The following is a 26308-nucleotide window of genomic DNA, read 5'->3' as shown; positions in this document are numbered from 1 at the left end:
CCAGACCACACCACAGAACAGGTCGCCCAGACCAGACCACCGAACAAGTCGCCCAGACCACACCACAGAACAGGTCGCCCAGACCAGACCACACCACAGAACAGGTCGCCTACATTCAATATAAGTCTCAGATCGTGTGACATTAAACACTACCCATCTTTCCTTACATGACTGACAGTGTTATTTGTCAATAAAGCATTTAACAATTGATTTAAAACATTGAACTGAACCCCTGTTCGTATCCTGGATCATGGAGAACTCCAGGGAAACAAATAAAGGCTCCATGATGTCTCAATCCGGCGTCTGGCTCACAAATACTGATACTGCTTTTTGCCGATTCTCTGCAGATAAATTCAAAAACATTTGATGAAGATGTTGAATCCTCACTGCATGACAATAGGTAGTGGAGAGAGAGCCTCATTCTGCAGTACCAATAACAGATTTTTTTGCAAAATCGACAATTGCCCGCATAATATGCGAGGGCTTGCATTTTTGACCCAGAGATGTGTGTGCTTTGGGGACCTTTAACAGAAGGTGACTGGCAGAACGGGGGTTGTATGTGGAGAATGAGGGCTACAGTAGATATCTCAGATAGGGGGGAGTGAGGCCCAAGAGGGTTTTATCTGGAAGGTCTGGCTGGGGGTCTGAAAATGTTAGAATTTTAAAAACTATTATATTGTTATTATATTGTTGTTTCTCAACAGGGAATCCATGTTGATCAGGCAGAACAACCTTTCTCTTAGGTTTTTGCCACAAACTAAATTGAAAGAGTTTTTCTGACTAGATCACTAACCTATCTCCTTCTCTCAAAGTCCCACCCACAGTGATTGATTGACAGCTCTGAAACCCTACCAACTCTGTCTCAAAAACATCCTGCCCCTCCCCTGACAATCCCGTCCACAGTGAATGGTTATCAGGCCAAACTGTTAAAACTATAATTCACCCAATACAAAATGCCACCCTGGTTTCCTTATCCTAAGTGTCGACAGCAGCAGAGCCAATCAAATACATCATTTGAAGAACAGACGTCATTGGGGGCAATTCATAGGGCAAATAGGACTTAAATCTCAAGAGAAAACAGGTTAAAAGGAGACCTTAGAGAATAGTCCTGATCATATCTGGGCCTAGTTGATATCCAAAACAACTAACACAATGAAAACAGAAATGTTCAGTCATTTTAACTGTAAAGTCAGGTCTTTCTACTGTAAAGTCATGTCTTTCTACTCAATAACACACCAAATGTAAAGTCGGTGGGCAGGTGAAGTCTTTAAAGTATTCAATCCTTTAACTGTGTATGTAGGATGGAATCAAGCCATTAGAAAGTACCAGAAGCCACCAGAATAGAACTTGTTCGACAACAACAACAACTCCCTGGCAGCCTACTTTATCAATGTGCTGGCTACTCTGTGTACTTCTGGAAGACACTGCAGTGACAGAACACTGGAGGAACATCTACACACAGACATGGTGTTGCTGGTGGGTGTGACAGAGAGAGGGGTTAGGGTGTCTGGTTGGTGTGACAGAAGAGGACAGGGTGTCTGGTTGGTGTGACAGAGAGAGGGGTCAGGGTGTCTGGTTGGTGTGACAGAGAGGTCAGGGTGTCTGGTTGGTGTGACAGAGGTCAGGGTGTCTGGTTGGTGTGACAGAGAGGTCAGGGTGTCTGGTTGGTGTGACAGAGAGGTCAGGGTGTCTGGTTGGTGTGACAGAGAGGTCAGGGTGTCTGGTTGGTGTGACAGAGGGGTCAGGGTGTCTGGTTGGTGTGACAGAGAGGTCAGGGTGTCTGGTTGGTGTGACAGAGAGAGGGGTCAGGGTGTCTGGTTGGTGTGACAGAGAGGTTAGGGTGTCTGGTTGGTGTGACAGAGAGAGGGGTCAGGGTGTCTGGTTGGTGTGACAGAGAGGTTAGGGTGTCTGGTTGGTGTGACAGAGAGGTCAGGGTGTCTGGTTGGTGTGACAGAGAGAGGGGTTAGGGTGTCTGGTTGGTGTGACAGAGAGAGGGGTCAGGGTGTCTGGTTGGTGTGACAGAGAAGTCAGGGTGTCTGGTTGGTGTGACAGAGAAGTCAGGGTGTCTGGTTGGTGTGACAGAGAGGTCAGGGTGTCTTGTTGGTGTGACAGAGAGGTCAGGGTGTCTGGTTGGTGTGACAGAGAGGTCAGGGTGTCTGGTTGGTGGGACAGAGAGAGAGGTCAGGGTGTCTGGTTGGTGTGACAGAGAGGTCAGGGTGTCTGGTTGGTGGGACAGAGAGAGAGAGGTCAGGGTGTCTGGTTGGTGTGACAGAGAGGTCAGGGTGTCTCGTTGGTGGGACAGAGAGAGAGGTCAGGGTGTCTGGTTGGTGTGACAGAGAGAGAGAGGTCAGGGTGTCTGGTTGGTGTGACAGAGAGAGAGGTAAGGGTGCTGGCTGGTTGGTGTTACCTGGAAGTACATAAAGTTCATGAGCTTGGTGACCTCAGGCTCCAGCACCTCCACTGTCTTCTCATAGATCTCCACTCTGTTGGGCTGCTCATTACACTTCACCTGGTAGAGGGAGGAAGAGAGAAGAGAGCAATTCACATGGGGGATCAGGAGCAATTCACATAGGAGATCAGGAGCAATACATTGCATGAAGACCTACAATAGTTTGCAACTACAATGAAAAAATGGATTGTAATGTTAGAGTTATGTGGAGTATCAGATCAGCCTCAGCCATGCAGTGGTTACCTGTGGGATAGTATGAGAGCAGTATATCAGTCAGCCATGCAGTGGTTACCTGTGGGATAGCATGAGAGCAGTATATCAGTCAGCCATGCAGTGGTTACCTGTGGGATAGCATGAGAGCAGTATATCAGTCAGCCATGCAGTGGTTACCTGTGGGATAGCATGAGAGCAGTATAACAGTCAGCCATGCAGTGGTTACCTGTGGGATAGCATGAGAGCAGTATATCAGTCGGCCATGCAGTGGTTACCTGTGGGATAGCTCGAGAGCAGCTCCTCCACGTGTACAGCATCACAGCATACTCCTGGCCCTCCTCCAGCATCTCATTCTAAAGGAAGACATTTAAAAGGCTCTCAATCACAATACAGCTACTAGCCTCTCTGAGGTTCCTGAGGTACAATACAGATACTAGCCTCTCTCTCTGAGGTTCCTGAGGTACAATACAGCTACTAGCCTCTCTGAGGTTGCTGAGGTACAATATAGATATTAGCCTCTCTCTCGAAGGTTCCTGAGGTACAATACAGATACTAGCCTCTCTCTCTGAGGTTCCTGAGGTACAATATAGATATTAGCCTCTCTCTCAGAGGTTCCTGAGGTACAATACAGATACTAGCCTCTCTCAGAGGTTGCTGAGGTAAAATACAGCTACTAGCCTCTCTCTCTCTCTGAGGTTCCTGAGGTACAATACAGATACTAGCCTCTCTCTCTGAGGTACAATACAGATACTAGCCTCTCTCTCTGAGATACAATACAGATACTAGCCTCTCTCTCTGAGGTTCCTGAGGTACAATATAGATATTAGCCTCTCTCTCAGAGGTTCCTGAGGTACAATACAGATACTAGCCTCTCTCTCTGAGGTTGTTGAGGTACAATACAGATACTAGCCTCTCTCAGAGGTTCCTGAGATACAATACAGATACTAGCCTCTCTCAGAGGTTGGTGAGGTACAATAAAGATATTAGCCTCTCTCTCTGAGGTTCCTGAGGTACAATACAGATACTAGCCTTTCTCTCTGAGATACAATACAGATACTAGCCTCTCTCTCTGAGGTTCCTGAGGTACAATATAGATATTAGCCTCTCTCTCAGAGATTCCTGAGGTACAATACAGATACTAGCCTCTCTCTCTGAGGTTGTTGAGGTACAATACAGATACTAGCCTCTCTCAGAGGTTCCTGAGGTACAATACAGATACTAGCCTCTCTCAGAGGTTGGTGAGGTACAATATATATATTAGCCTCTCTCTCTGAGGTTCCTGAGGTACAATAAAGATACTAGCCTCTCTCTCTGAGGTTGTTGAGGTACAATACAGATACTAGCCTCTCTCAGAGGTTCCTGAGGTACAATACAGATACTAGCCTCTCTCAGAGGTTGGTGAGGTACAATATATATATTAGCCTCTCTCTCTGAGGTTCCTGAGGTACAATAAAGATACTAGCCTCTCTCTCTGAGGTTGTTGAGGTACAATACAGATACTAGCCTCTCTCAGAGGTTGGTGAGGTACAATACAGCTACTAGCCTCTCTGAGGTTCCTGAGGTACAATACAGATACTAGCCTCTCTCAGAGGTTGCTGAGGTAAAATACAGCTACTAGCCTCTCTCTCTGAGGTACAATACAGATACTAGCCTCTCTCTCTGAGGTACAATACAGATACTAGCCTCTCTCTGTCTCTAAGGTTCCTGAGGTACAATACAGATACTAGCCTCTCTCTCTGAGATACAATACAGATTCTAGCCTCTCTCTCATAGGTTCCTGAGGTACAATACAGATACTAGCCTCTCTCTCTGAGATACAATACAGATACTAGCCTCTCTCTCTCTCTAAGGTTCCTGAGGTACAATACAGATACTAGCCTCTCTCTCTGAGGTACAATACAGATACTAGCCTCTCTCTCATAGGTTCCTGAGGTATTGTAGTGCTTCAGTGCATTCAGAGCAGCCTTGGTCCCTGGTTGGTTGGCTGGCTGCATACAAAGTGCTGTTTGATAGAGCCTTGGCAGGTGGACAGGCGCTCTACAACATCAATTACCCCTCACTAATTGAGTACAAAGCACCACTATTCACCACTATTCCCCTACTAAAGCAGACATGTCACAGTGCAGCAGAGAAACCTGGTATGTGTGGCACCCAAATGGCACCCCATTCCATATATAGTGCATTACTTTAGACCAGAGCCCTATTCCCTATATAGTGCACTACTTTAGACCAGAGCCCTATTCCCTATCTAGTGCACTGCATTAGACCAGAGCCCTATTCCCTATATAGTGCATTACTTTAGACCAGAGCCCTATTCCCTATATAGTGCATTACTTTAGACCAGAGCCCTATTCCCTATATAGTGCACTACTTTAGACCAGAACCCTATTCCCTATATAGTGCACTACTTGAGACCAGAGCCCAATTCCCTATATAGTGCACTACTTTAGACCAGAGCCCTATTCCCTATATAGTGCACTACTTTAGACCAGAGCCCTATTCCCTATATAGTGCTCTACTTTAGACCAGAGCCCTATTCCCTATATACTGCACTACTTTAGACCAGAGCCCTATTCCCTATATAGTGCACTACTTTAGACCAGAGCCCTATTCCCTATATAGTGCACTACTTTAGACCAGAACCCTATTCCCTATATAGTGCACTACTTTAGACCAGAACCCTATTCCCTATATAGTGCACTACTTTAGACCAGAACCCTATTCCCTATGTAGTGCACTACTTTAGACCAGAACCCTATTCCCTATATAGTGCACTACTTTAGACCAGAACCCTATTCCCTATATAGTGCACTACTTTAGACCAGAACCCTATTCCCTATATAGTGCACTACTTTAGACCAGAACCCTATTCCCTATATAGTGCACTACTTTAGACCAGAGCCCTATTCCCTATATAGTGCACTACTTTAGACCAGAACCCTATTCCCTATATAGTGCACTACTTTAGACCAGAACCCTATTCCCTATGTAGTGCACTACTTTAGACCAGAACCCTATTCCCTATATAGTGCACTACTTTAGACCAGAACCCTATTCCCTATATAGTGCACTACTTTAGACCAGAACCCTATTCCCTATATAGTGCACTACTTTAGACCAGAACCCTATTCCCTATATAGTGCACTACTTTAGACCAGAGCCCTATTCCCTATATAGTGCACTACTTTAGACCAGAGCCCTATTCCCTATATAGTGCACTACTTTATACCAGAGCCCTATTCCCTATATAGTGCACTACTTTAGACCAGAGCCCTATTCCCTATATAGTGAATAGGGTGCCATTTGTGATGCACCCAAGAGCTTGGCCTGGGTCCTCGTTCCTATCACAGGAACACAGCCAAGTCTCCTCAGCCTTATTTCACCCATATAAACCCTAATAAATCCTTATTCACCCTATAAACCATCCCACCAGCTCTCTCTCTCTAACTCTACCCCTCTCTTTTGTCCCTGTTCGGGGGACTAAGTTTCCCACATGAAGTATCAACAGACTAGAGAATTTAGAGGAAGTTCATGAAAGGAGTTTATTCATTCCAAAAGGCATAACGAATACTTTTTCAATCTATTCATGAGGCTACACATGGCAATTGGTACTTACCACACCAGAGTGGACGGTGGCCTGCTCGATGTGTCTGGAAACTGGTACTTACCACACCAGAGTGGACGGTGGCCTGCTCGATGTGTCTGGAAACTGGTACTTACCATGCTAGAGTGGACGGTGGCCTGCTCGATGTGTCTGGAAACTGGTACTTACCATGCTAGAGTGGACGGTGGCCTGCTCGATATATCTGGCGATCCCCGTCACAAAGGCATTACGGTCCTCGAAGTTGGTGTTGAAGTTGGGCTGCAAAGAGATGGGATGTTAGATTGGAATCAAAGGAAGACTAACAGTTTGCTCTGTGCGCACAGACACGGTGCAAATGAATACTGTAATTACCTGGTCTGAGAACAGTTCTTACCTGGTACATGAGGGAGCAGGGCAGGGGCTCGATGCAGGGCTGCTGGTCTGGGAGAGGCAGCTCCTCCAAAAGGTCCACATTGGACAGAGCATCCTCCAGGGTCACCGTGGACGCCATGCTGCTGCAACAACACACAGATATAGGAGTTAGAGATATTATGCTGCAACAACAGACAGATATAGGAGTTAGAGATATGATGCTGCAACAACACACAGATATAGGAGTTAGAGATATTATGCTGCAACAACAGACAGATATAGGAGTTAGAGATATGATGCTGCAACAACACACAGATATAGGAGTTAGAGATATGATGCTGCAACAACACACAGATATAGGAGTTAGAGACATGATGCCGCTGGAACAAAACCGATATAGGAGTTAGAGACATGATGCTGCGGTAACAAGACAGATATAGGAGTTAGAGATATGATGCCGCTGGAACAAAACAGATATAGGAGTTAGAGATATGATGCTGCTGGAACAAAACAGATATAGGAGTTAGAGATATGATGCTGCAACAACACACAAATATAGGAGTTAGAGACATGATGCTGCAACAACACACAGATATAGGAGTTAGAGATATGATGCTGCAACAACACACAGATATAGGAGTTAGAGATATGATGCTGCAACAACACACAGATATAGGAGTTAGAGATATGATGCTGCAACAACACACAGATATAGGAGTTAGAGATATGATGCTGCAACAACACACAGATATAAGAGTTAGAGACATGATGCTGCTGGAACACACAGATATAAGAGTTAGAGACATGATGCTGCTGCAACAACACACAGATATTTATTTTAAAAATTATTTCACCTATATTTAACCAGGTAGGCAAGTTGAGAACAAGTTCTCATTTACAATTGCGACCTGGCAAAGATAAAGCAAAGCAGTTCGACACATACAACGACACAGAGTTACACATGGAGTAAAACAAACATACAGTCAATAGTACAGCATAAACAAGTCTATATACGATGTGAGCAAATGAGGTGAGATAAGGGAGGTGAAGGCAAAAAAGGCCATGGTGGCAAAGTAAGTACAATATAGCAAGTAAAACACTGGAATGGTAGATTTGCAATGGAAGAATGTGCAAAGTAGAAATACAAATAATGGGGTGCAAAGGAGCAAAATAAATAAATAAATTAAATACAGTAGGGAAAGAGGTAGTTGTTTGGGCTAAATTATAGGTGGGCTATGTACAGGTGCAGTAATCTGTGAGCTGCTCTGACAGTTGGTGCTTAAAGCTAGTAAGGGATATAAGTGTTTCCAGTTTCAGAGATTTTTGTAGTTCGTTCCAGTCATTGGCAGCAGAGAACTGTAAGGAGAGGCGGCCAAAGAAAAAATTGGTTTTGGGGGTGACTAGAGAGATATACCTGCTGGAGTGTGTGCTACAGGTGGGAGATGCTATGGTGACCAGCGTGCTGAGATAAGGGGGGACTTTACCTAGCAGGGTCTTGTAGATGACATGGAGCCAGTGGGTTTGGCGACGAGTATGAAGCGAGGGCCAGCCAACGAGAGCGTACAGGTCGCAATGGTGCGTAGTATATGGGGCTTTGGTGACAAAACGGATTGCACTGTGATAGACTGCATCCAATTTGTTGAGTAGGGTATTGGAGGCTATTTTGTAAATGACATCGCCAAAGTCGAGGATTGGTAGGATGATCAGTTTTACAAGGGTATGTTTGGCAGCATGAGTGAAGGATGCTTTGTTGCGAAATAGGAAGCCAATTCTAGATTTAACTTTGGATTCAGATGTTTGATATGGGTCTGGAAGGAGAGTTTACAGTCTAACCAGACACCTAAGTATTTGTAGTTGTCCACGTATTCTAAGTCAGAGCCGTCCAGAGTAGTGATGTTGGACAGGCGGGTAGGTGCAGGTAGCGATCGGTTGAAAAGCATGCATTTAGTTTTACTTGTATTTAAGAGCAATTGGAGGCCACGGAAGGAGAGTTGTATGGCATTGAAGCTTGCCTGGAGGGTTGTTAACACAGTGTCCAAAGAAAGGCCAGAAGTATACAGAATGGTGTCGTCTGCGTAGAGGTGGATCAGAGACTCACCAGCAGCAAGAGCGACCTCATTGATGTATACAGAGAAGAGAGTCGGTCCAAGAATTGAACCCTGTGGCACCCCCATAGAGACTGCCAGAGGTCCGGACAGCAGACCCTCCGATTTGACACACTGAACTCTATCAGAGAAGTAGTTGGTGAACCAGGCGAGGCAATCATTTGAGAAACCAAGGCTGTCGAGTCTGCCGATGAGGACCTGGTGATTGACAGAGTCGAAAGCCTTGGCCAGATCAATGAATACGGCTGCACAGTAATGTTTCTTATCAATGGCGGTTAAGATATCGTTTAGGACCTTGAGCGTGGCTGAGGTGCACCCATGACCAGCTCTGAAACCAGATTGCATAGCAGAGAAGGTATGGTGAGATTCGAAATGGTCAGTAGTCTGTTTGTTGACTTGGCTTTCGAAGACCTTAGAAAGGCATGGTAGGATAGATATAGGTCTGTAGCAGTTTGGGTCAAGAGTGTCCCCCCCTTTGAAGAGGGGGATGACCGCAGCTGCTTTCCAATCTTTGGGAATCTCAGACAACACGAAAGAGAGGTTGAACAGGCTAATAATAGGGGTGGCAACAATTTCGGCAGATCATTTTAGAAAGAAAGGGTCCAGATTGTCTAGCCTGGCTGATTTGTAGAGGTCCAGATTTTGCAGCTCATTCAGAACATCAGCTGAACGGATTTTGGAGAAGGAGAAATGGGGAAGGCTTGGGCGAGTTGCTGTGGGGGGTGCAGTGCTGTTGACCGGGGTAGGAGTAGCCAGGTGGAAAGCATGGCCAGCCGTAGAAAAATGCTTATTGAAATTCTCAATTATGGTGGATTTATCAGTGGTGACAGTGTTACCTATCTTCAGTGCAGTGGGCAGCTGAGAGGAGGTGTTCTTATTCTCCATGGACTTTACAGTGTCCCAGAACTTTTTTGAGTTAGTGTTGAGGAGTTAGAGATATGATGCTGCAACAACACACAGATATAGGAGTTAGAGATATGATGCTGCAACAACACACAGATATAGGAGTTAGAGATATGATGCTGCAACAACACACAGATATAGGAGTTAGAGATATGATGCTGCTGGAACAACAAACAGATATAGGAGTTAGAGATATGATGCTGCTGGAACAAAACAGATATAGGAGTTAGAGATATGATGCTGCTGGAACAAGACAGATATAGGAGTTAGAGATATGATGCTGCAACAACACACAGATATAGGAGTTAGAGATATGATGCTGCAACAACACACAGATATAGGAGTTAGAGATATGATGCTGCTGGAACAAAACAGATATAGGAGTTAGAGATATGATGCTGCTGGAACAACACACAGATATAGGAGTTAGAGATATGATGCTGCTGGAACAAAACAGATATAGGAGTTAGAGATATGATGCTGCAACAACACACAGATATAGGAGTTAGAGATATGATGCTGCTGGAACACACAGATATAAGAGTTAGAGATATTATGCTGCAACAACAGACAGATATAGGAGTTAGAGACATGATGCTGCTGCAACAACACACAGATATAGGAGTTAGAGATATGATGCTGGAACAGACAGATATAGGAGTTAGAGATATGATGCTGCAACAACACACAGATAAGACGGTCCCCAACCTATTGTGTTTTTGGTTTGTTTATTTGCAACTTATTGTTTTACTATTTTGTACATAATGTTGCAGTGACCGTCTCTTACGACCGAAAATAACTTCCAGGCATCAGGACTGTGATTACTCACCACGGACTAGCAGAATCCTTTTTTTCCTTTCACGACTCTGACGAGCCCGACGAGAAGGATAGATATACTGCTTTCTCGCGGAAGATTAAACTACCAACTGGACATTCAAAACTGTAATATCTTATACTTCACGGAGTCGTGGCTGAACGATGACACTATCAACATACAGCTGGCTGGTTATACGATGTACCTGCAGGATAGAACAGTGGCCTCTGTTAAGACAAGTGGCGGCGGACTATGTATTTTTGTAAATAACAGCTGGTGCACGATATCTAAGGAAGTCTTGAGCTATTGCTCGCCTGAGGTAGAATAGCTAATGATATTCTGTAGACCAACTATCTACCGAGAGAGTTTTCATCTGTATTCTTCTATTTTTCGTAGCTGTTTACATACCACCACAGTCAGAGGTTGGCACTAAGACAGCATTGTATGAGCTGTATACCGGCATAAGCAAACAATAAACTGCTCATCCAGAGGCGGCGCTCCTAGTGGCCGGGGACTTTAATGCAGGGAAACTTAAATCTGTTTTACCAAATTTCTATCAACATGTTAAATGTGCAACCAGAGGGAAAATTATTCTAGACCACCTTTACTTCACACACAGAGACGCATACAAAGCTCTCCCTCACCCTCCATTTGACAAATCTGACCATAATTCTATCCTCCTGATTCCGGCTTACAAGCAAAAACTAAAGCAGGAAGCACCAGTGACTCGGTCTATAAAAAAGTGATCAGATGAAGCAGATGCTAAACTACAGGACTGTTTTGCAGCACAGACTGGAATATGTTCCGGGAATCCTCTAATGGCATTGAGGAGTACACCACATCAGTCATTGGCATCATCAATAAGTGCATCGATGACGTCATCCCCACAGTAACCATACATACATACCCCAACCAGAAGTTATGGATTACAGGCAGAACCCACACTGAGCTAAAGGCTAGAGCTGCCACTTTTAAGGAGTGGGACTCCAACCTGGAAGCTTATAAGAAATCCCACTATGCCCTCCGAGGAAACATCAAACAGGCAAAGCGTCAATACAGGACTGAGATCGAATCGTACTACACCGGATCTGACGCTCATCGGATGTGGCAGGGCCTGCAAACCATTACAGACAACAAAGGGAAGCACAGCCGAGAGCTGCCCAGTGACAAGAGCCTATCAGACGAGCTAAACTACTTCCATGCTCGCTTTGAAGCAAATAACACTGTAACATGCATGAGAGCACCAACTGTTCTCGGAAGACTATGTGATCACGCTCTCCGCAGCCGATGTGAGTAAGACCTTTAAACAGGTCAATATTCACAAGGCCGCAGGGCCAGGCAGATTACCAGGACGTGTACTGTGAGCATGCGCTGACCAACTGGCAAGTGTCTTCACTAACATTTTCAACCTGTCCCTGTCTGAGTCTGTAATATCAGCATGTTTTAAGCAGACCACCATAGTACCTGTGCCCAAGAACATTAAGGTAACCTGCCTAAATGACTACCGACACGTAGCACTCACGTCTTTAGCCATGAAGTGCTTCGAAAGGCTGGTCATGGCTCACATCAACACCATTATCTCAGAAACCCTAGACCCACTCCAATTTGCATACTGCCCCAACAGATCCATAGATGATGCAATCTCTATTGCACTCCACACTGCCCTTTCACACCTGGACAAAAGGAACACCTATGTGAGAATGCTCTTCATTGACTCCAGCTCAGGGTTCAACACCATAGTGCCCTCCAAGCTCATCACTAAGCTAAGGACCCTGGGACTAAACACCTCCCTCTGCAACTGGAACCTGGACTTCCTGATGGGCCACGCCCAAATGGTAAGGGTAGGTAACATCCGCCACGCTGATCCTCAACACAAGGGCCCCTCAGGGGTACATGCTCAGTCCCCTCCTGTACTCCATGTTCGCTCATGACTGCACGGCCAGGCACGACTCCAACACCATCATTAAATTTGCAGATGACACAACAGTGGTAGGCCTGATCACTGACAACGATGAGACAGCCTAAAGGGAGGAGGTCAGAGACCTGGCCGTGTGGTGCAAGGACAACAACCTCTCCCTCAATGTGATCAAGACAAAGGAGATGATTGTGGACTACAGGAGAAGGACGACCGAGCACGCCCCCATTCTCATCGATGGGGCTGTAGTGGAGCAGGTTGAGAGCTTCAAGTACCTTGGTGTCCACATCACCAACAAACTAACATGGTCCAAACACACCAAGACAGAAGAGGGCACGACAAACCCAATCCCCCCTAGGAGACTGAAAAGATTTGGCATGGGTCCTTAGATCCTCAAAAAGTTCTACAGCTGCACCATCGAGAGCATCCTGACTGGTTGCATCACTGCCTGGTATGGCAACTGCCTGGCATGGCCAATTAATTAGGGCTGATTTCAAGTTTTCATAGCAATCTGTAATCAGCCTTTTTGGACGCCGATTATGGCTGATTACATTGCAATCCATGAGGAAACTGAGTGGCAGGCTGACCACCTGTTCTGTGAGTGCAGCGTCAAAAGGACCTTGTGGCTGCAAGGAGCCAAGGTAAGTTGCTAGCTAGCATTAAACTTATCTTATAAAAAACTGTCAATCTTCACATAATCACTAGTTAACTACACATGGTTGCTGATATTACTAGTTTACCTAGCTTGTCCTGCGTTGCATATAATCAATAAGGTGCCTGTTAATTTATCATCGAATCACAGCCAACTTCAACTTTGCCAAACGGGTGATGATTTAACAAAAGCACATTAGTGAAAAAATCATAAACATCAACATCAAAAATAAATACAGAGCTGTGCCACCAGAGACTCTGGGTTCGCGCCCAGGCTCTGTCGTAACCGGCCGCGACCGGGAGGTCCGTGGGGCGACGCACAATTGGCCTAGCGTCGTCCGGGCTAGGGAGGGCTTGGCCGGTAGGGATATCCTTGTCTCATCGCGCACCAGCGACTCATGTGGCGGGCCGGGCGAAGTGCACGCTAACCAAGGTTGCCAGGTGCACGGTGTTTCCTCCGACACATTGGTGCGGCTGGCATCCGGGTTGGATGTGCGGAGTCACGGAAATGCAACAGATTGGCTCGTTGCGAACTGTTTCTTCCTAACAAAGACCGATTCATTTGCCAGAATTTTACATAATTATGACATAACATTGAAGGTTGTACAATGTAACAGCAACATTTAGACTTATGGATGCCACCCGTTTGACAAAATATGGAATGGTTCCGTATTTCACTGAAAGAATAAATGTTTTGTTTTCAAAAGGATAGTTTCCGGATTTGACCATATCAATGACCAAATGATTGTATTTCTGTGTTTATTATTTTATAATTAAGTCTATGATTTGATAGAGCAGTCTGACTGAGCAGTGGTGGGCAGCAGCAGGCTCGTAAGCATTCATTCAAACAGCACTTTACTGCGTTTGCGAGCAGCTCTTAGCAATGCTTGAAGCACAGCACAGTTTATTTATTTATTTTGCCTTTATTTAACCAGGTAGGCCAGTTGAGAACAAGTTCTCATTTACAACTGCGACCTGGCCAAGATAAAGCAAAGCAGTTCGACACATACAACAACACAAAGTTACACATGGAATTAACAAATATACAGTCACTAACACAATAGAAAAGTATATATACAGTGTGTGCAAATGAGGTAGGATTAGGGAGGTAAGGCAATAAATAGGCCATAGTGCCAAAATAATTACAATTTAGCAATTAAACACTGGAGTGACAGATGTGCAGAAGATGAATGTGCAAGTAGAGATACTGGGGTGCAAAGGAGCAAAAACAATATATAACAATATGGGGATGAGGTAGTTGGGTGGGCTGTTTACAGATCGGCTATGTACAGATGTAATTATCTGTAAGCTGCTCTCACAGCTGATGCTTAAAGTTAGCAGGGGAGATATGAGTCTCCAGCTTATGACTTCAAGCCTATCAACTCCTGAGATTACACTGGCAATACTAAAGTGCCTATAAGAACATCCAATAGTCAAAGGTATATGAAATACAAATGGTAGAGAGAGAAATAGTCGACGCGTCATAATTCCTATAATAATTACAACCTAAAACTTCTTACCTGGGAATATTGAACCACCAGCTTTCATATGTTCTCATGTTCTGAGCAAGGAACTGAAACATTAGCTTTCTTACATGGCACATATTGCACTTTTACTTTCTTCTCCAACACTGTTTCTGCATTATTTAAACCAAATTGAACATGTTTCACTATTTACTTGGCCTCTACTATGGATTACCGACCTCTGTCTGACCCTGGGCCTGCCGTCCTGTACCTTGGCCTCTACTATTTACTTTCAAAATTGATTTTATTGATGTATTATATGTATTATGTTAAAATAAAAGTGTTCATTCAGTATTGTTGTAATTGTCATTATCACAAATACAGTGCCTTGCGAAAGTATTCGGCCCCCTTGAACTTTGCGACCTTTTGCCACATTTCAGGCTTCAAACATAAAGATATAAAACTGTATTTTTTTGTGAAGAATCAACAACAAGTGGGACACAATCATGAGGTGGAACGACATTTATTGGATATTTCAAACTTTTTTAACAAATCAAAAACTGAAAAATTGGGCGTGCAAAATTATTCAGCCCCTCTACTTTCAGTGCAGCAAACTCTCTCCGGAAGTTCAGTGAGGATCTCTGAATGATCCAATGTTGACCTAAATGACTAATGATGATAAATACAATCCACCTGTGTGTAATCAAGTCTCCGTATAAATGCACCTGCACTGTGATAGTCTCAGAGGTCCGTTAAAAACGCAGAGAGCATCATGAAGAACAAGGAACACACCAGGCAGGTCCGAGATACTGTTGTGAAGAAGTTTAAAGCCGGATTTGGATACAAAAAGATTTCCCAAGCTTTAAACATCCCAAGGAGCACTGTGCAAGCGATAATATTGAAATGGAAGGAGTATCAGACCACTGCAAATCTACCAAGACCTGGCCGTCCCTCTAAACTTTCAGCTCATACAAGGAGAAGACTGATCAGAGATGCAGCCAAGAGGCCCATGATCACTCTGGATGAACTGCAGAGATCTACAGCTGAGGTGGGAGACTCTGTCCATAGGACAACATTCAGTCGTATATTGCACAAATCTGGCCTTTATGGAAGAGTGGCAAGAAGAAAGCCATTTCTTAAAGATATCCATAAAAAGTGTCGTTTAAAGTTTGCCACAAGCCACCTGGGAGACACACCAAACATGTGGAAGAAGGTGCTCTGGTCAGATGAAACCAAAATTGAACTTTTTGGCAACAATGCAAAACGTTATGTTTGGCGTAAAAGCAACACAGCTCATCACCCTGAACACACCATGCCCACTGTCGAACATGGTGGTGGCAGCATCATGGTTTGGGCCTGCTTTTCTTCAGCAGGGACAGGGAAGATGGTTAAAATTGATGGGAAGATGGATGGAGCCAAATACAGGACCATTCTGGAAGAAAACCTGATGGAGTCTGCAAAAGACCTGAGACTGGGACGGAGATTTGTCTTCCAACAAGACAATGATCCAAAACATAAAGCAAAATCTACAATGGAATGGTTCAAAAATAAACATATCCAGGTGTTAGAATGGCCAAGTCAAAGTCCAGACCTGAATCCAATCGAGAATATGTGGAAAGAACTGAAAACTGCTGTTCACAAATGCTCTCCATCCAACCTCACTGAGCTCGAGCTGTTTTGCAAGGAGGAATGGGAAAAAATGTCAGTCTCTCGATGTGCAAAACTGATAGAGACATACCCCAAGCGACTTACAGCTGTAATCGCAGCAAAAGGTGGCGCTACAAAGTATTAACTTAAGGGGGCTGAATAATTTTGCACGCCCAATTTTTCAGTTTTTGATTTGTTAAAAAAGTTTGAAATATCCAATAAATGTCGTTCCACTTCATGATTGTGTCCCACATGTTGTTGATTCTTCACAAAAAAATACAGTTTTATATCTTTATGTTTGAAGCCTGAAATGTGGCAAAAGGTCGCAAAGTTCAAGGGGGCCGAATACTTTCGCAAGGCACTGTACATGTAAAAATCGGCCGATTAGTTCCCCTGTATATAGCCTCCACATTGACTCTGTACCGTAACACCCTGTATATAGCCTCCACATTGACTCTGTACCGGTACCCCCTGTACATCGCCTCCACATTGACTCTGTACCAGTACCCCCTGTATATAGCCTCCACATTGACTCTGTACCGTAACACCCTGTATATAGCCTCCACATTGACTCTGTACCGTAATACCATGTGTATAGCCTCCACATTGACTCTGTACTGTAATACCATGTATATAGCCTCCATCTTGACTCTGTACCATAATACCCTGTATATAGCCTCCACATTGACTCTGTACCGTAATACCATGTATATAGCCTCCATTTTGACTCTAAGGTCTACTACACCTGTTGTATTCAGCATTTCACTGTAAGGTCTACTGCACCTGTTGTATTCAGCATTTCACTGTAAGGTCTACTACACCTTTTGTATCCAGCATTTCACTGTAAGGTCTACTACACCTGTTGTATTCAGCATTTCACTGTAGGGTCTACTACACCTGTTGTATTCAGCATTTCACTGTGATGTCTTCTACACATGTTGTATTCAGCATTTCACTGTAAGGTCTACTACACCTGTTGTATTCAGCATTTCACTGTAAGGTCTACTACACCTGTTGTATTCAGCATTTCACTGTAAGGTCTACTACACCTGTTGTATTCAACATTTCACTGTAAGGTCTACTACACCTGTTGTATTCAGCATTGCACTGTAAGGTCTACTACACCTGTTGTATTCAGCATTTCACTGTAAGGTCTACTACACCTGTTGTATTCAGCATTTCACTGTTAGGTCTACTACACCTGTTGTATTCAGCATTTCACTGTAAGGTCTACTACACCTGTTGTATTCAACATTTCACTGTAAGGTCTACTATACCTGTTGTATTCAGCATTTCACTGTAAGGTCTACTATACCTGTTGTATTCAGCATTTCACTGTGAGGTCTACTACACCTGTTGTATTCAGCATTTCACTGTGAGGTCTACTACACCTGTTGTATTCAGCATTTCACTGTGAGGTCTACTACACCTGTTGTATTCAGCATTTCACTGTAAGGTCTACTACACCTGTTGTATTCAGCATTTCACTGTGAGGTCTACTACACCTGTTGTATTCAGCATTTCACTGTAAGGTCTACTACACCTGTTGTATTCAGCATTTCACTGTAAGGTCCACTACAACTGTTGTATTCAGCATTTCACTGTGAGGTCTACTACACCTGTTGTATTCAGCATTTCACTGTGAGGTCTACTACACCTGTTGTATTCAGCATTTCACTGTGATGTCTTCTACACCTGTTGTATTCAGCATTTCACTGTGATGTCTTCTACACCTGTTGTATTCAGCATTTCACTGTAAGGTCTACTACACCTGTTGTATTCAGCATTTCACTGTAAGGTCTACTACACCTGTTGTATTCAGCATTTCACTGTAAGGTCTACTACACCTGTTGTATTCAGCATTTCACTGTAAGGTCTACTAAACCTGTTGTAATCAGCATTTCACTGTAAGGTCTACTACACCTGTTGTATTCAGCATTTCACTGTAAGGTCTACTACACCTGTTGTATACAGCATTTCACTGTGAGGTCTACCTACACCTGTTGTATTCAGCATTTCACTGTAAGGTCTACTACACCTGTTGTATTCAGCATTTCACTGTAAGGTCTACTACACCTGTTGTATACGGGGCATGTGACAAATAAAATGTAGATATATATATATATTTTTTTGTATATATATATATATATATATATACAAATTTATATATATTTATATAAATGATAAGATAGTTCGACAGCCCTGTCTGTAAGCTTTCAAATGATATCAAACACAACCATGTATCTTTTCCAGTGATGAAGACATATCTCATGGCACTGTGGGGTAAATAGGTCCCCTTGATCTCTTGAATGTTTCAGCATTCAGGTCCAGAAAGTCACTTTCTGTGCACTTCTACAACGAGCAAATATATCTGGAAGGTTTCATTCAAATCAAAAGGGGTGCTGTCAAAAAGTGATTGAATTCAAATGGATTTACCCCCATAAGAGGCTTAACTGCCCTGGTACCAGGAATAGCCCTAGGAGGGGGAGAGCAAGCAGCACATGAAACAGAGAGCCACAGCTAGCCCTAACTGAGACAGACAGGCTCTGTGGACACAGCTAGCCCTAACTGAGACAGACAGGCTCTGGGGACACAGCTAGCCCTAACTGAGACAGACAGGCTCTGGGGACACAGCTAGCCCTAACTGAGACAGACAGGCTCTGGGGACACAGCTAGCCCTAACTGAGACAGACAGACAGGCTCTGGGGACACAGCTAGCCCTAACTGAGACAGACAGACAGGCTCTGGGGACACAGCTAGCCCTAACTGAGACAGACAGACAGGCACTGGGGACACAGCTTGCCCTAACTGAGACAGACAGGCTCTGTGGACACAGAGGACTCTGGTGTAAAGTACTGCACTATATAGGGAATAGGGTGCAGTTTGGAAAGCAGCCCCAGAGCAGAGTAAAGGCGTCCTCATGCTTCAGTTCAGCTGGTGACCTGAACGAATGTGCTTGCATACTAACTTAAAAGACCTTAGTTATATTGTTGTTTTTCAAGCTGTTTGTCCATTTTGAGACACCGTAGCCAAAATAGTCTGAATTAATCTAAGATAACTCAAGACATTTGCCATTCACTTAAAACTTTTTGCCAAGGAGATCTTAGTTGCTCAATTTTACATCTAACTAGTAATGCTTGGTTCAGTATTTCTCAATGAAAACACGTGCATGAAAATGAGCCGTCTCTCATTGAATGACAAATACTTAATTGAAGAATCCCCGTTGACCAATCACAGACGGAGGGGGGTGGACCTCCCACTATTGACTTGTCATCATAATGCACAAACTGTTTCGGCTGGGAAGCACGCCTTAACAGACAGGAACCGGAGTAAAGCTGGCTTGTTGGGTTAGATAGGACTCCCCCCATATAATAGAGAAAATAAGTCAAATGACTCATTCATATTCCTGTGCACGGAAGCAGAGACACGCAGTACTGCACTAGCAGGCCGTGGATTGTCTTAGGGTCAGGGTTAGGGTTAGGGTAAGGGTTAGGGTCAGGGTTAGGGTTAGGGTAGGTGTTAGGGTTAGGGTAGGTGTTAGGGTTAGGATCAGTGTTAGGGTAGGTGTTAGGGTCAGGGTTATGGGGTCAGGGTTATAGGGTTATAGGGTCAGGGTTAGGGTAGGTTTTAGGGTTAGGGCAGGGTTATAGGGTCAGGGTTAGGGTCATATTTAGGGTCAGGGTTATAGGGTTAGGATCAGGGTTAGGGTCAGGGTTATAGGGTTAGGGTCAGGGTTATAGGGTCAGGGTTAGGGTTAGGGTCAGGTTTATAGGGTCAGGGTTAGGGTCAGGGTTAGGGTCAGGGTTAGTGTTAGGGTCAGGGTTAGGGTCAGGGTTAGGGTCAGGGTTAGGGTTAGGGTCAGATAAAGGCTCTGTTGGAAATAAACTCTCTTCTCACTCCCAAAGACTCTGGTTCTGGTGAAGCCGGGTCCTGGGTTATACTGCAGCTTGGTCTGGTTCTGGTGAAGCCGGGTCCTGGGTTATACTGCAGCTTGGTCTGGTTCTGGTGAAGCCGGGTCCTGGGTTATACTGCAGCTTGGTCTGGTTCTGGTGAAGCCGGGTCCTGGGTTATACTGCAGCTTGGTCTGGTTCTGGTGAAGCCGGGTCCTGGGTTTTACTGCAGCTTGGTCTGGTTCTGGTGAAGCCGGGTCCTGGGTTATACTGCAGCTTGGTCTGGTTCTGGTGAAGCCGGGTCCTGGGTTATACTGCAGCTTGGTCTGGTTCTGGTGAAGCCTGGTCCTGGGTTATACTGCAGCTTGGTCTGGTTCTGGTGAAGCCTGGTCCTGGGTTATACTGCAGCTTGGTCTGGTTCTGGTGAAGCCGGGTCCTGGGTTATACTGCAGCTTGGTCTGGTTCTGGTGAAGCCGGGTCCTGGGTTATACTGCAGCTTGGTCTGGTTCTGGTGAAGCCTGGTCCTGGGTTATACTGCAGCTTGGTCTGGTTCTGGTGAAGCCTGGTCCTGGGTTATACTGCAGCTTGGTCTGGTTCTGGTGAAGCCGGGTTCTGGGTTATACTGCAGCTTGGTCTGGTTCTGGATTTGTTGTGGTGGTGGGTAGGATACATGACACTTCCGGCGCCGACAGAGATGGCCGCCTGGCTTCGCGTTCCTAGGAAACTATGCAGTTTTTTGTTTTTTTACGTGTTATTTCTTACATTAGTACCCCAGGTCATCTTAGGTTTCATTACATACAGTCGAGAAGAACTACTGAATATAAGATCAGCATCAACTCACCATCAGTACGACCAAGAATATGTTTTTCGCGACGCGGATCCTGTGTTCTGCCTTACAAACAGGACAACGGAGTGGATCCTATGCAGCGACCCAAAAAAACGACTCCGAAAGAGAGGGAAACGAGGCGGTCTTCTGGTCAGACTCCGGAGACGGGCACAGCGCGCACCACTCCCTAGCATTCTTCTTGCCAATGTCCAGTCTCTTGACAACAAGGTTGATGAAATCCGAGCAAGGGTAGCATTCCAGAGGGACATCAGAGACTGTAACGTTCTTTGCTTCACGGAAACGTGGCTTACTGGAGAGACGCAATCCGAAGCGGTGCAGCCAACAGGTTTCTCCACGCATCGCGCAGACAGGAAAAAACATCTTTCTGGTAAAAAGAGGGGCGGGGGCGTATGCCTTATGACTAACGTGACATGGTGCGATGAAAGAAACATACAGGAACTCAAATCCTTCTGTTCACCTGATTTAGAATTCCTCACAATCAAATGTAGACCGCATTATCTACCAAGAGAATTCTCTTCGATTATAATCACAGCCGTATATATCCCCCCCCAAGCAGACACATCGATGGCTCTGAACGAACTTTATTTAACTCTCTGCAAACTGGAAACAATTTATCCGGAGGCTGCATTCATTGTAGCTGGGGATTTTAACAAGGCTAATCTGAAAACAAGACTCCCCAAATTTTATCAGCATATCGATTGCGCAACCAGGGGAGGAAAGACCTTGGACCATTGTTACTCTAACTTCCGCGACGCATATAAGGCCCTGCCCCGCCCCCCTTTCGGAAAAGCTGACCACGACTCCATTTTGTTGATCCCTGCCTACAGACAGAAACTAAAACAAGAGGCTCCCACGCTGAGGTCTGTCCAACGCTGGTCCGACCAAGCTGACTCCACACTCCAAGACTGCTTCCATCACGTGGACTGGGAGATGTTTCGTATTGCGTCAGATAACAACATTGACGAATACGCTGATTCGGTGTGCGAGTTCATTAGAACGTGCGTTGAAGATGTCGTTCCCATAGCAACGATTAAAACATTCCCTAACCAGAAACCGTGGATTGATGGCAGCATTCGTGTGAAACTGAAAGCGCGAACCACTGCTTTTAATCAGGGCAAGGTGTCTGGTAACATGACCGAATACAAACAGTGCAGCTATTCCCTCCGCAAGGCTATCAAACAAGCTAAGCGCCAGTACAGAGACAAAGTAGAATCTCAATTCAACGGCTCAGACACAAGAGGCATGTGGCAGGGTCTACAGTCAATCACGGACTACAGGAAGAAACCCAGCCCAGTCACGGACCAGGATGTCTTGCTCCCAGGCAGACTAAATAACTTTTTTGCCCGCTTTGAGGACAATACAGTGCCACTGACACGGCCTGCAACGAAAACATGCGGTCTCTCCTTCACTGCAGCCGAGGTGAGTAAGACATTTAAACGTGTTAACCCTCGCAAGGCTGCAGGCCCAGATGGCATCCCCAGCCGCGCCCTCAGAGCATGCGCAGACCAGCTGGCCGGTGTGTTTACGGACATATTCAATCAATCCCTATACCAGTCTGCTGTTCCCACATGCTTCAAGAGGGCCACCATTGTTCCTGTTCCCAAGAAAGCTAAGGTAACTGAGCTAAATGACTACCGCCCCGTAGCACTCACATCCGTCATCATGAAGTGCTTTGAGAGACTAGTCAAGGACCATATCACCTCCACCCTACCTGACACCCTAGACCCACTCCAATTTGCTTACCGCCCAAATAGGTCCACAGACGATGCAATCTCAACCACACTGCACACTGCCCTAACCCATCTGGACAAGAGGAATACCTATGTGAGAATGCTGTTCATCGACTACAGCTCGGCATTCAACACCATAGTACCCTCCAAGCTCGTCATCAAGCTCGAGACCCTGGGTCTCGACCCCGCCCTGTGCAACTGGGTACTGGACTTCCTGACGGGCCGCCCCCAGGTGGTGAGGGTAGGCAACAACATCTCCTCCCCGCTGATCCTCAACACTGGGGCCCCACAAGGTTGCGTTCTGAGCCCTCTCCTGTACTCCCTGTTCACCCACGACTGCGTGGCCACGCACGCCTCCAACTCAATCATCAAGTTTGCGGACGACACAACAGTGGTAGGCTTGATTACCAACAACGATGAGACGGCCTACAGGGAGGAGGTGAGGGCCCTCGGAGTGTGGTGTCAGGAAAACAACCTCACACTCAACGTCAACAAAACTAAGGAGATGATTGTGGACTTCAGGAAACAGCAGAGGGAACACCCCCCTATCCACATCGATGGAACAGTAGTGGAGAGGGTAGCAAGTTTTAAGTTCCTCGGCATACACATCACAGACAAACTGAATTGGTCCACTCACACAGACAGCATCGTGAAGAAGGCGCAGCAGCGCCTCTTCAACCTCAGGAGGCTGAAGAAATTCGGCTTGTCACCAAAAGCACTCACAAACTTCTACAGATGCACAATCGAGAGCATCCTGGCGGGCTGTATCACCGCCTGGTATGGCAACTGCACCGCCCTCAACCGTAAGGCTCTCCAGAGGGTAGTGAGGTCTGCACAACGCATCACCGGGGGCAAACTACCTGCCCTCCAGGACACCTACACCACCCGATGTCACAGGAAGGCCATAAAGATCATCAAGGACATCAACCACCCGAGCCACTGCCTGTTCACCCCGCTATCATCCAGAAGGCGAGGTCAGTACAGGTGCATCAAAGCTGGGACCGAGAGACTGAAAAACAGCTTCTATCTCAAGGCCATCAGACTGTTAAACAGCCACCACTAACACTGAGTGGCTGCTGCCAACACACTGACACTGACTCAACTCCAGCCACTTTAATAATGGGAATTGATGGGAAATGATGTAAATATATCACTAGCCACTTAAACAATGCTACCTTATATAAATGTTACTTACCCTACATTATTCATCTCATACGCATACGGATATACTGTACTCTATAGCATCGACGGTATCCTTATGTAATACATGTATCACTAGCCACTTTATACTATACTATGCCACTTTGTTTACATACTCATCTCATTTGTACATACTGTACCCGATACCATCTACTGTATCTTGCCTATGCTGCTCTGTACCATCACTCATTCATATATCCTTATGTACATATTCTTTATCCCCTTACACTGTGTACAAGACAGTAGTTTTGGAATTGTTAGTTAGATTACTTGTTATTACTGCATTGTCGGAACTAGAAGCACAAGCATTTCGCTACACTCGCATTAACATCTGCTAACCATGTGTATGTGACAAATAAAATTTGATTTGATTTGATTTGATTTGATTTGATTTGATTTGACATACTCTGCTTGTCTGTCCATTCATTTACAGGGGTTTCATACTGGTTATTTTGACAGCAGGAGTTTATTGTGATTTCACACCTTATATATTTCTGACATGGGGGTTCGTTCACTCTGAAATACTGCTAACTTATTGCAGCTGCGCAAGTTCTGTTCTACAGAAGTGACTGGAGATTGAATCCCCCGAGCTTAAAAGGTGAAAATCTTTCATTCTGCCCCTGAACGAGGCAGTTAACCCACCGTTCCTAGGCCGTCATTGAAAATAAGAAGGTGTTCTTAACTGACTTGCCTAGTTAAATAAAGATTAAATAAAGGTGTAAAAAAATATAAAAAAATGTTGATTTCCGATTGTTATGAAAACTTTAAATCGGCCCTAATTAATCGGCCATTCCGATTAATCGGTCAACCTCTAGTCCAGCTATACCAGGGCCCAGATATACCGGGGCCCAGATATACCGGGGCCCAGATATACCGGGGCTCAAATACACCGGGGCCCATATACACCGGGGCCCATATACACCGGGGCCCAGATATACCGGGGCCCAGATATACCGGGGTCCTGTCGGCCCCCTCCCCCATCTACAGATGCACTCTTTCACTTCTCCTAAAACAGCAACTCTCCCCCCTCTCTCTACTGCGCTTTGCCTGATCATACTAGGAAGGAAGTCGCTGAGCAAACACACAAACTGAGATCCTTGCTGGAGGGTCACTAAGACCTACTGCACAGCCCTTGTCAACACACATCAACAAAGACATTTAGTTCCATCATTTACCTAACAGAGATCTGGTTCAAATACATTCCACCCCTTTAACATCTAATTTTGCAGAGCAATGGGCATGACTTTAGTTCAGAAATAATCATAAAATGTTGACTTTGAAATCTCTATTCCTCAATATAACAGTCAATTATTTGGAGCACTGGTTTAACGTTGTCTTTTGTCATTGGTTTGTCAGTCAACAACCATGATTTGTTTGAAAATGATTCCTGCCCGTTTGACTCGCCTGTATGAGACTGACTCCTGAAGTGCGGATATGTGTCTGATTCCTGCCCGTTTGATTCGCCTGTATGAGACTGACTCCTGAAGTGCGGATATGTGTCTGATTCCTGCCCGTTTGACTCGCCTGTATGAGACTGACTCCTGAAGTGCGGATATACGTCTGATTCCTGAGCAGGAGAGCAGCCTGTTGCGTGTGCCAAGATCCTAACTAGTCAGATTAGTCGCTCAGTAAATCGGGCCCACAGTAGAGTTTTAGACAAGGAATGTGCGGTTTATCTACATGCCTTTTCTTTCATGAATCAACACAATAAACACATACCTATTTATTTTTTGCCGTATAAATAAGATAAAACGCTACGTTTCTTGTGCACAAAACCCATAACTAATAAAACAAGGCGAATACACAAAAGACAACACCCATAAAGAAACATCCCAGAAAGTTTGAGGCGATAGATAACGTCAGTCACAACAAGGTGTAAATGTCCCCAGCTGACTATAGTATAGTAACTACCTACTCACCCCAAGTTATTTTCCTGGGAATTTGGTCCTCTTGACCAAATTAAAAACCCTTCTAAAACTACTATTCACAATCTGGACGCTCCTGGAACGCAATGGTGGATGAAAAGCAAGGATATCCCAGTTTGTAGTCAGTGAAATCTTCTTCCCTTGTCAATGTAACAGAGGCAGCAGACGAGGATTTGTGCAGAGCAGGGAGTTTCTGTCCCACTGACCTGAACCAAAGAAAATGTTTTTCTTCTTTAGTATCATGGAATTCGTATATTTGTTTGTACTTGCTGCCACCTACTGTGCAGGAGTGTGTGGTTAATCAGGATACAGTTTGTGATACAATAATGAAAAGGGGGAAAGGAAAAATTACACTAATACAAATTACCAACATCGATATACCACTATTACATACCACCAACCAACATCTATATACCACTATTACATACCACCATCTATATACCACTATTACATACCACCAACCAACATCTATATACCACTATTACATACCACCAACATCTATATACCACTATTACATACCACCAACATCTATATACCACTATTACGCACCACCAACCAACATCTATATACCACTATTACATACCACCAACCAACATCTATA

The 26308-nt window shown here is 44.9% G+C and overlaps 1 protein-coding gene across 7 annotated transcripts in view; it reads right to left on the bottom strand.

Moving 5' to 3' along the window:
* Positions 1-25933, bottom strand: part of cyfip1 (cytoplasmic FMR1 interacting protein 1) — a 126914-nt gene extending 100981 nt beyond the window's left edge. For 3 of the 7 annotated variants that reach the window (XM_036978300.1, XM_036978398.1, XM_036978346.1), the window contains exons 1-5: positions 25702-25933; positions 6640-6757; positions 6435-6524; positions 2938-3015; positions 2408-2509 (exon numbers count right to left, since the gene is read on the bottom strand). In XM_036978300.1, the coding sequence (XP_036834195.1) occupies positions 2408-2509; positions 2938-3015; positions 6435-6524; positions 6640-6756 (387 nt within the window). In that variant the 5' untranslated portion in view covers position 6757; positions 25702-25933. Of the gene's footprint in view, positions 1-2407; positions 2510-2937; positions 3016-6382; positions 6413-6434; positions 6525-6639; positions 6761-25701 lie in introns of those variants that run through there. The other 4 variants (XM_036978109.1, XM_036978210.1, XM_036978157.1 and 1 more) reach the window with 3 other exon arrangements.
* Positions 25934-26308: the final 375 nt, after the last annotated feature.

Source organism: Oncorhynchus mykiss, chromosome 1 (genome assembly GCF_013265735.2).
Source record: "Oncorhynchus mykiss isolate Arlee chromosome 1, USDA_OmykA_1.1, whole genome shotgun sequence".
NCBI classification, from domain to species: domain Eukaryota; kingdom Metazoa; phylum Chordata; class Actinopteri; order Salmoniformes; family Salmonidae; genus Oncorhynchus; species Oncorhynchus mykiss.
The sequence above is the reverse complement of the archived record's forward strand: the minus strand, read 5'-3'. Positions and strand labels throughout refer to the sequence as shown.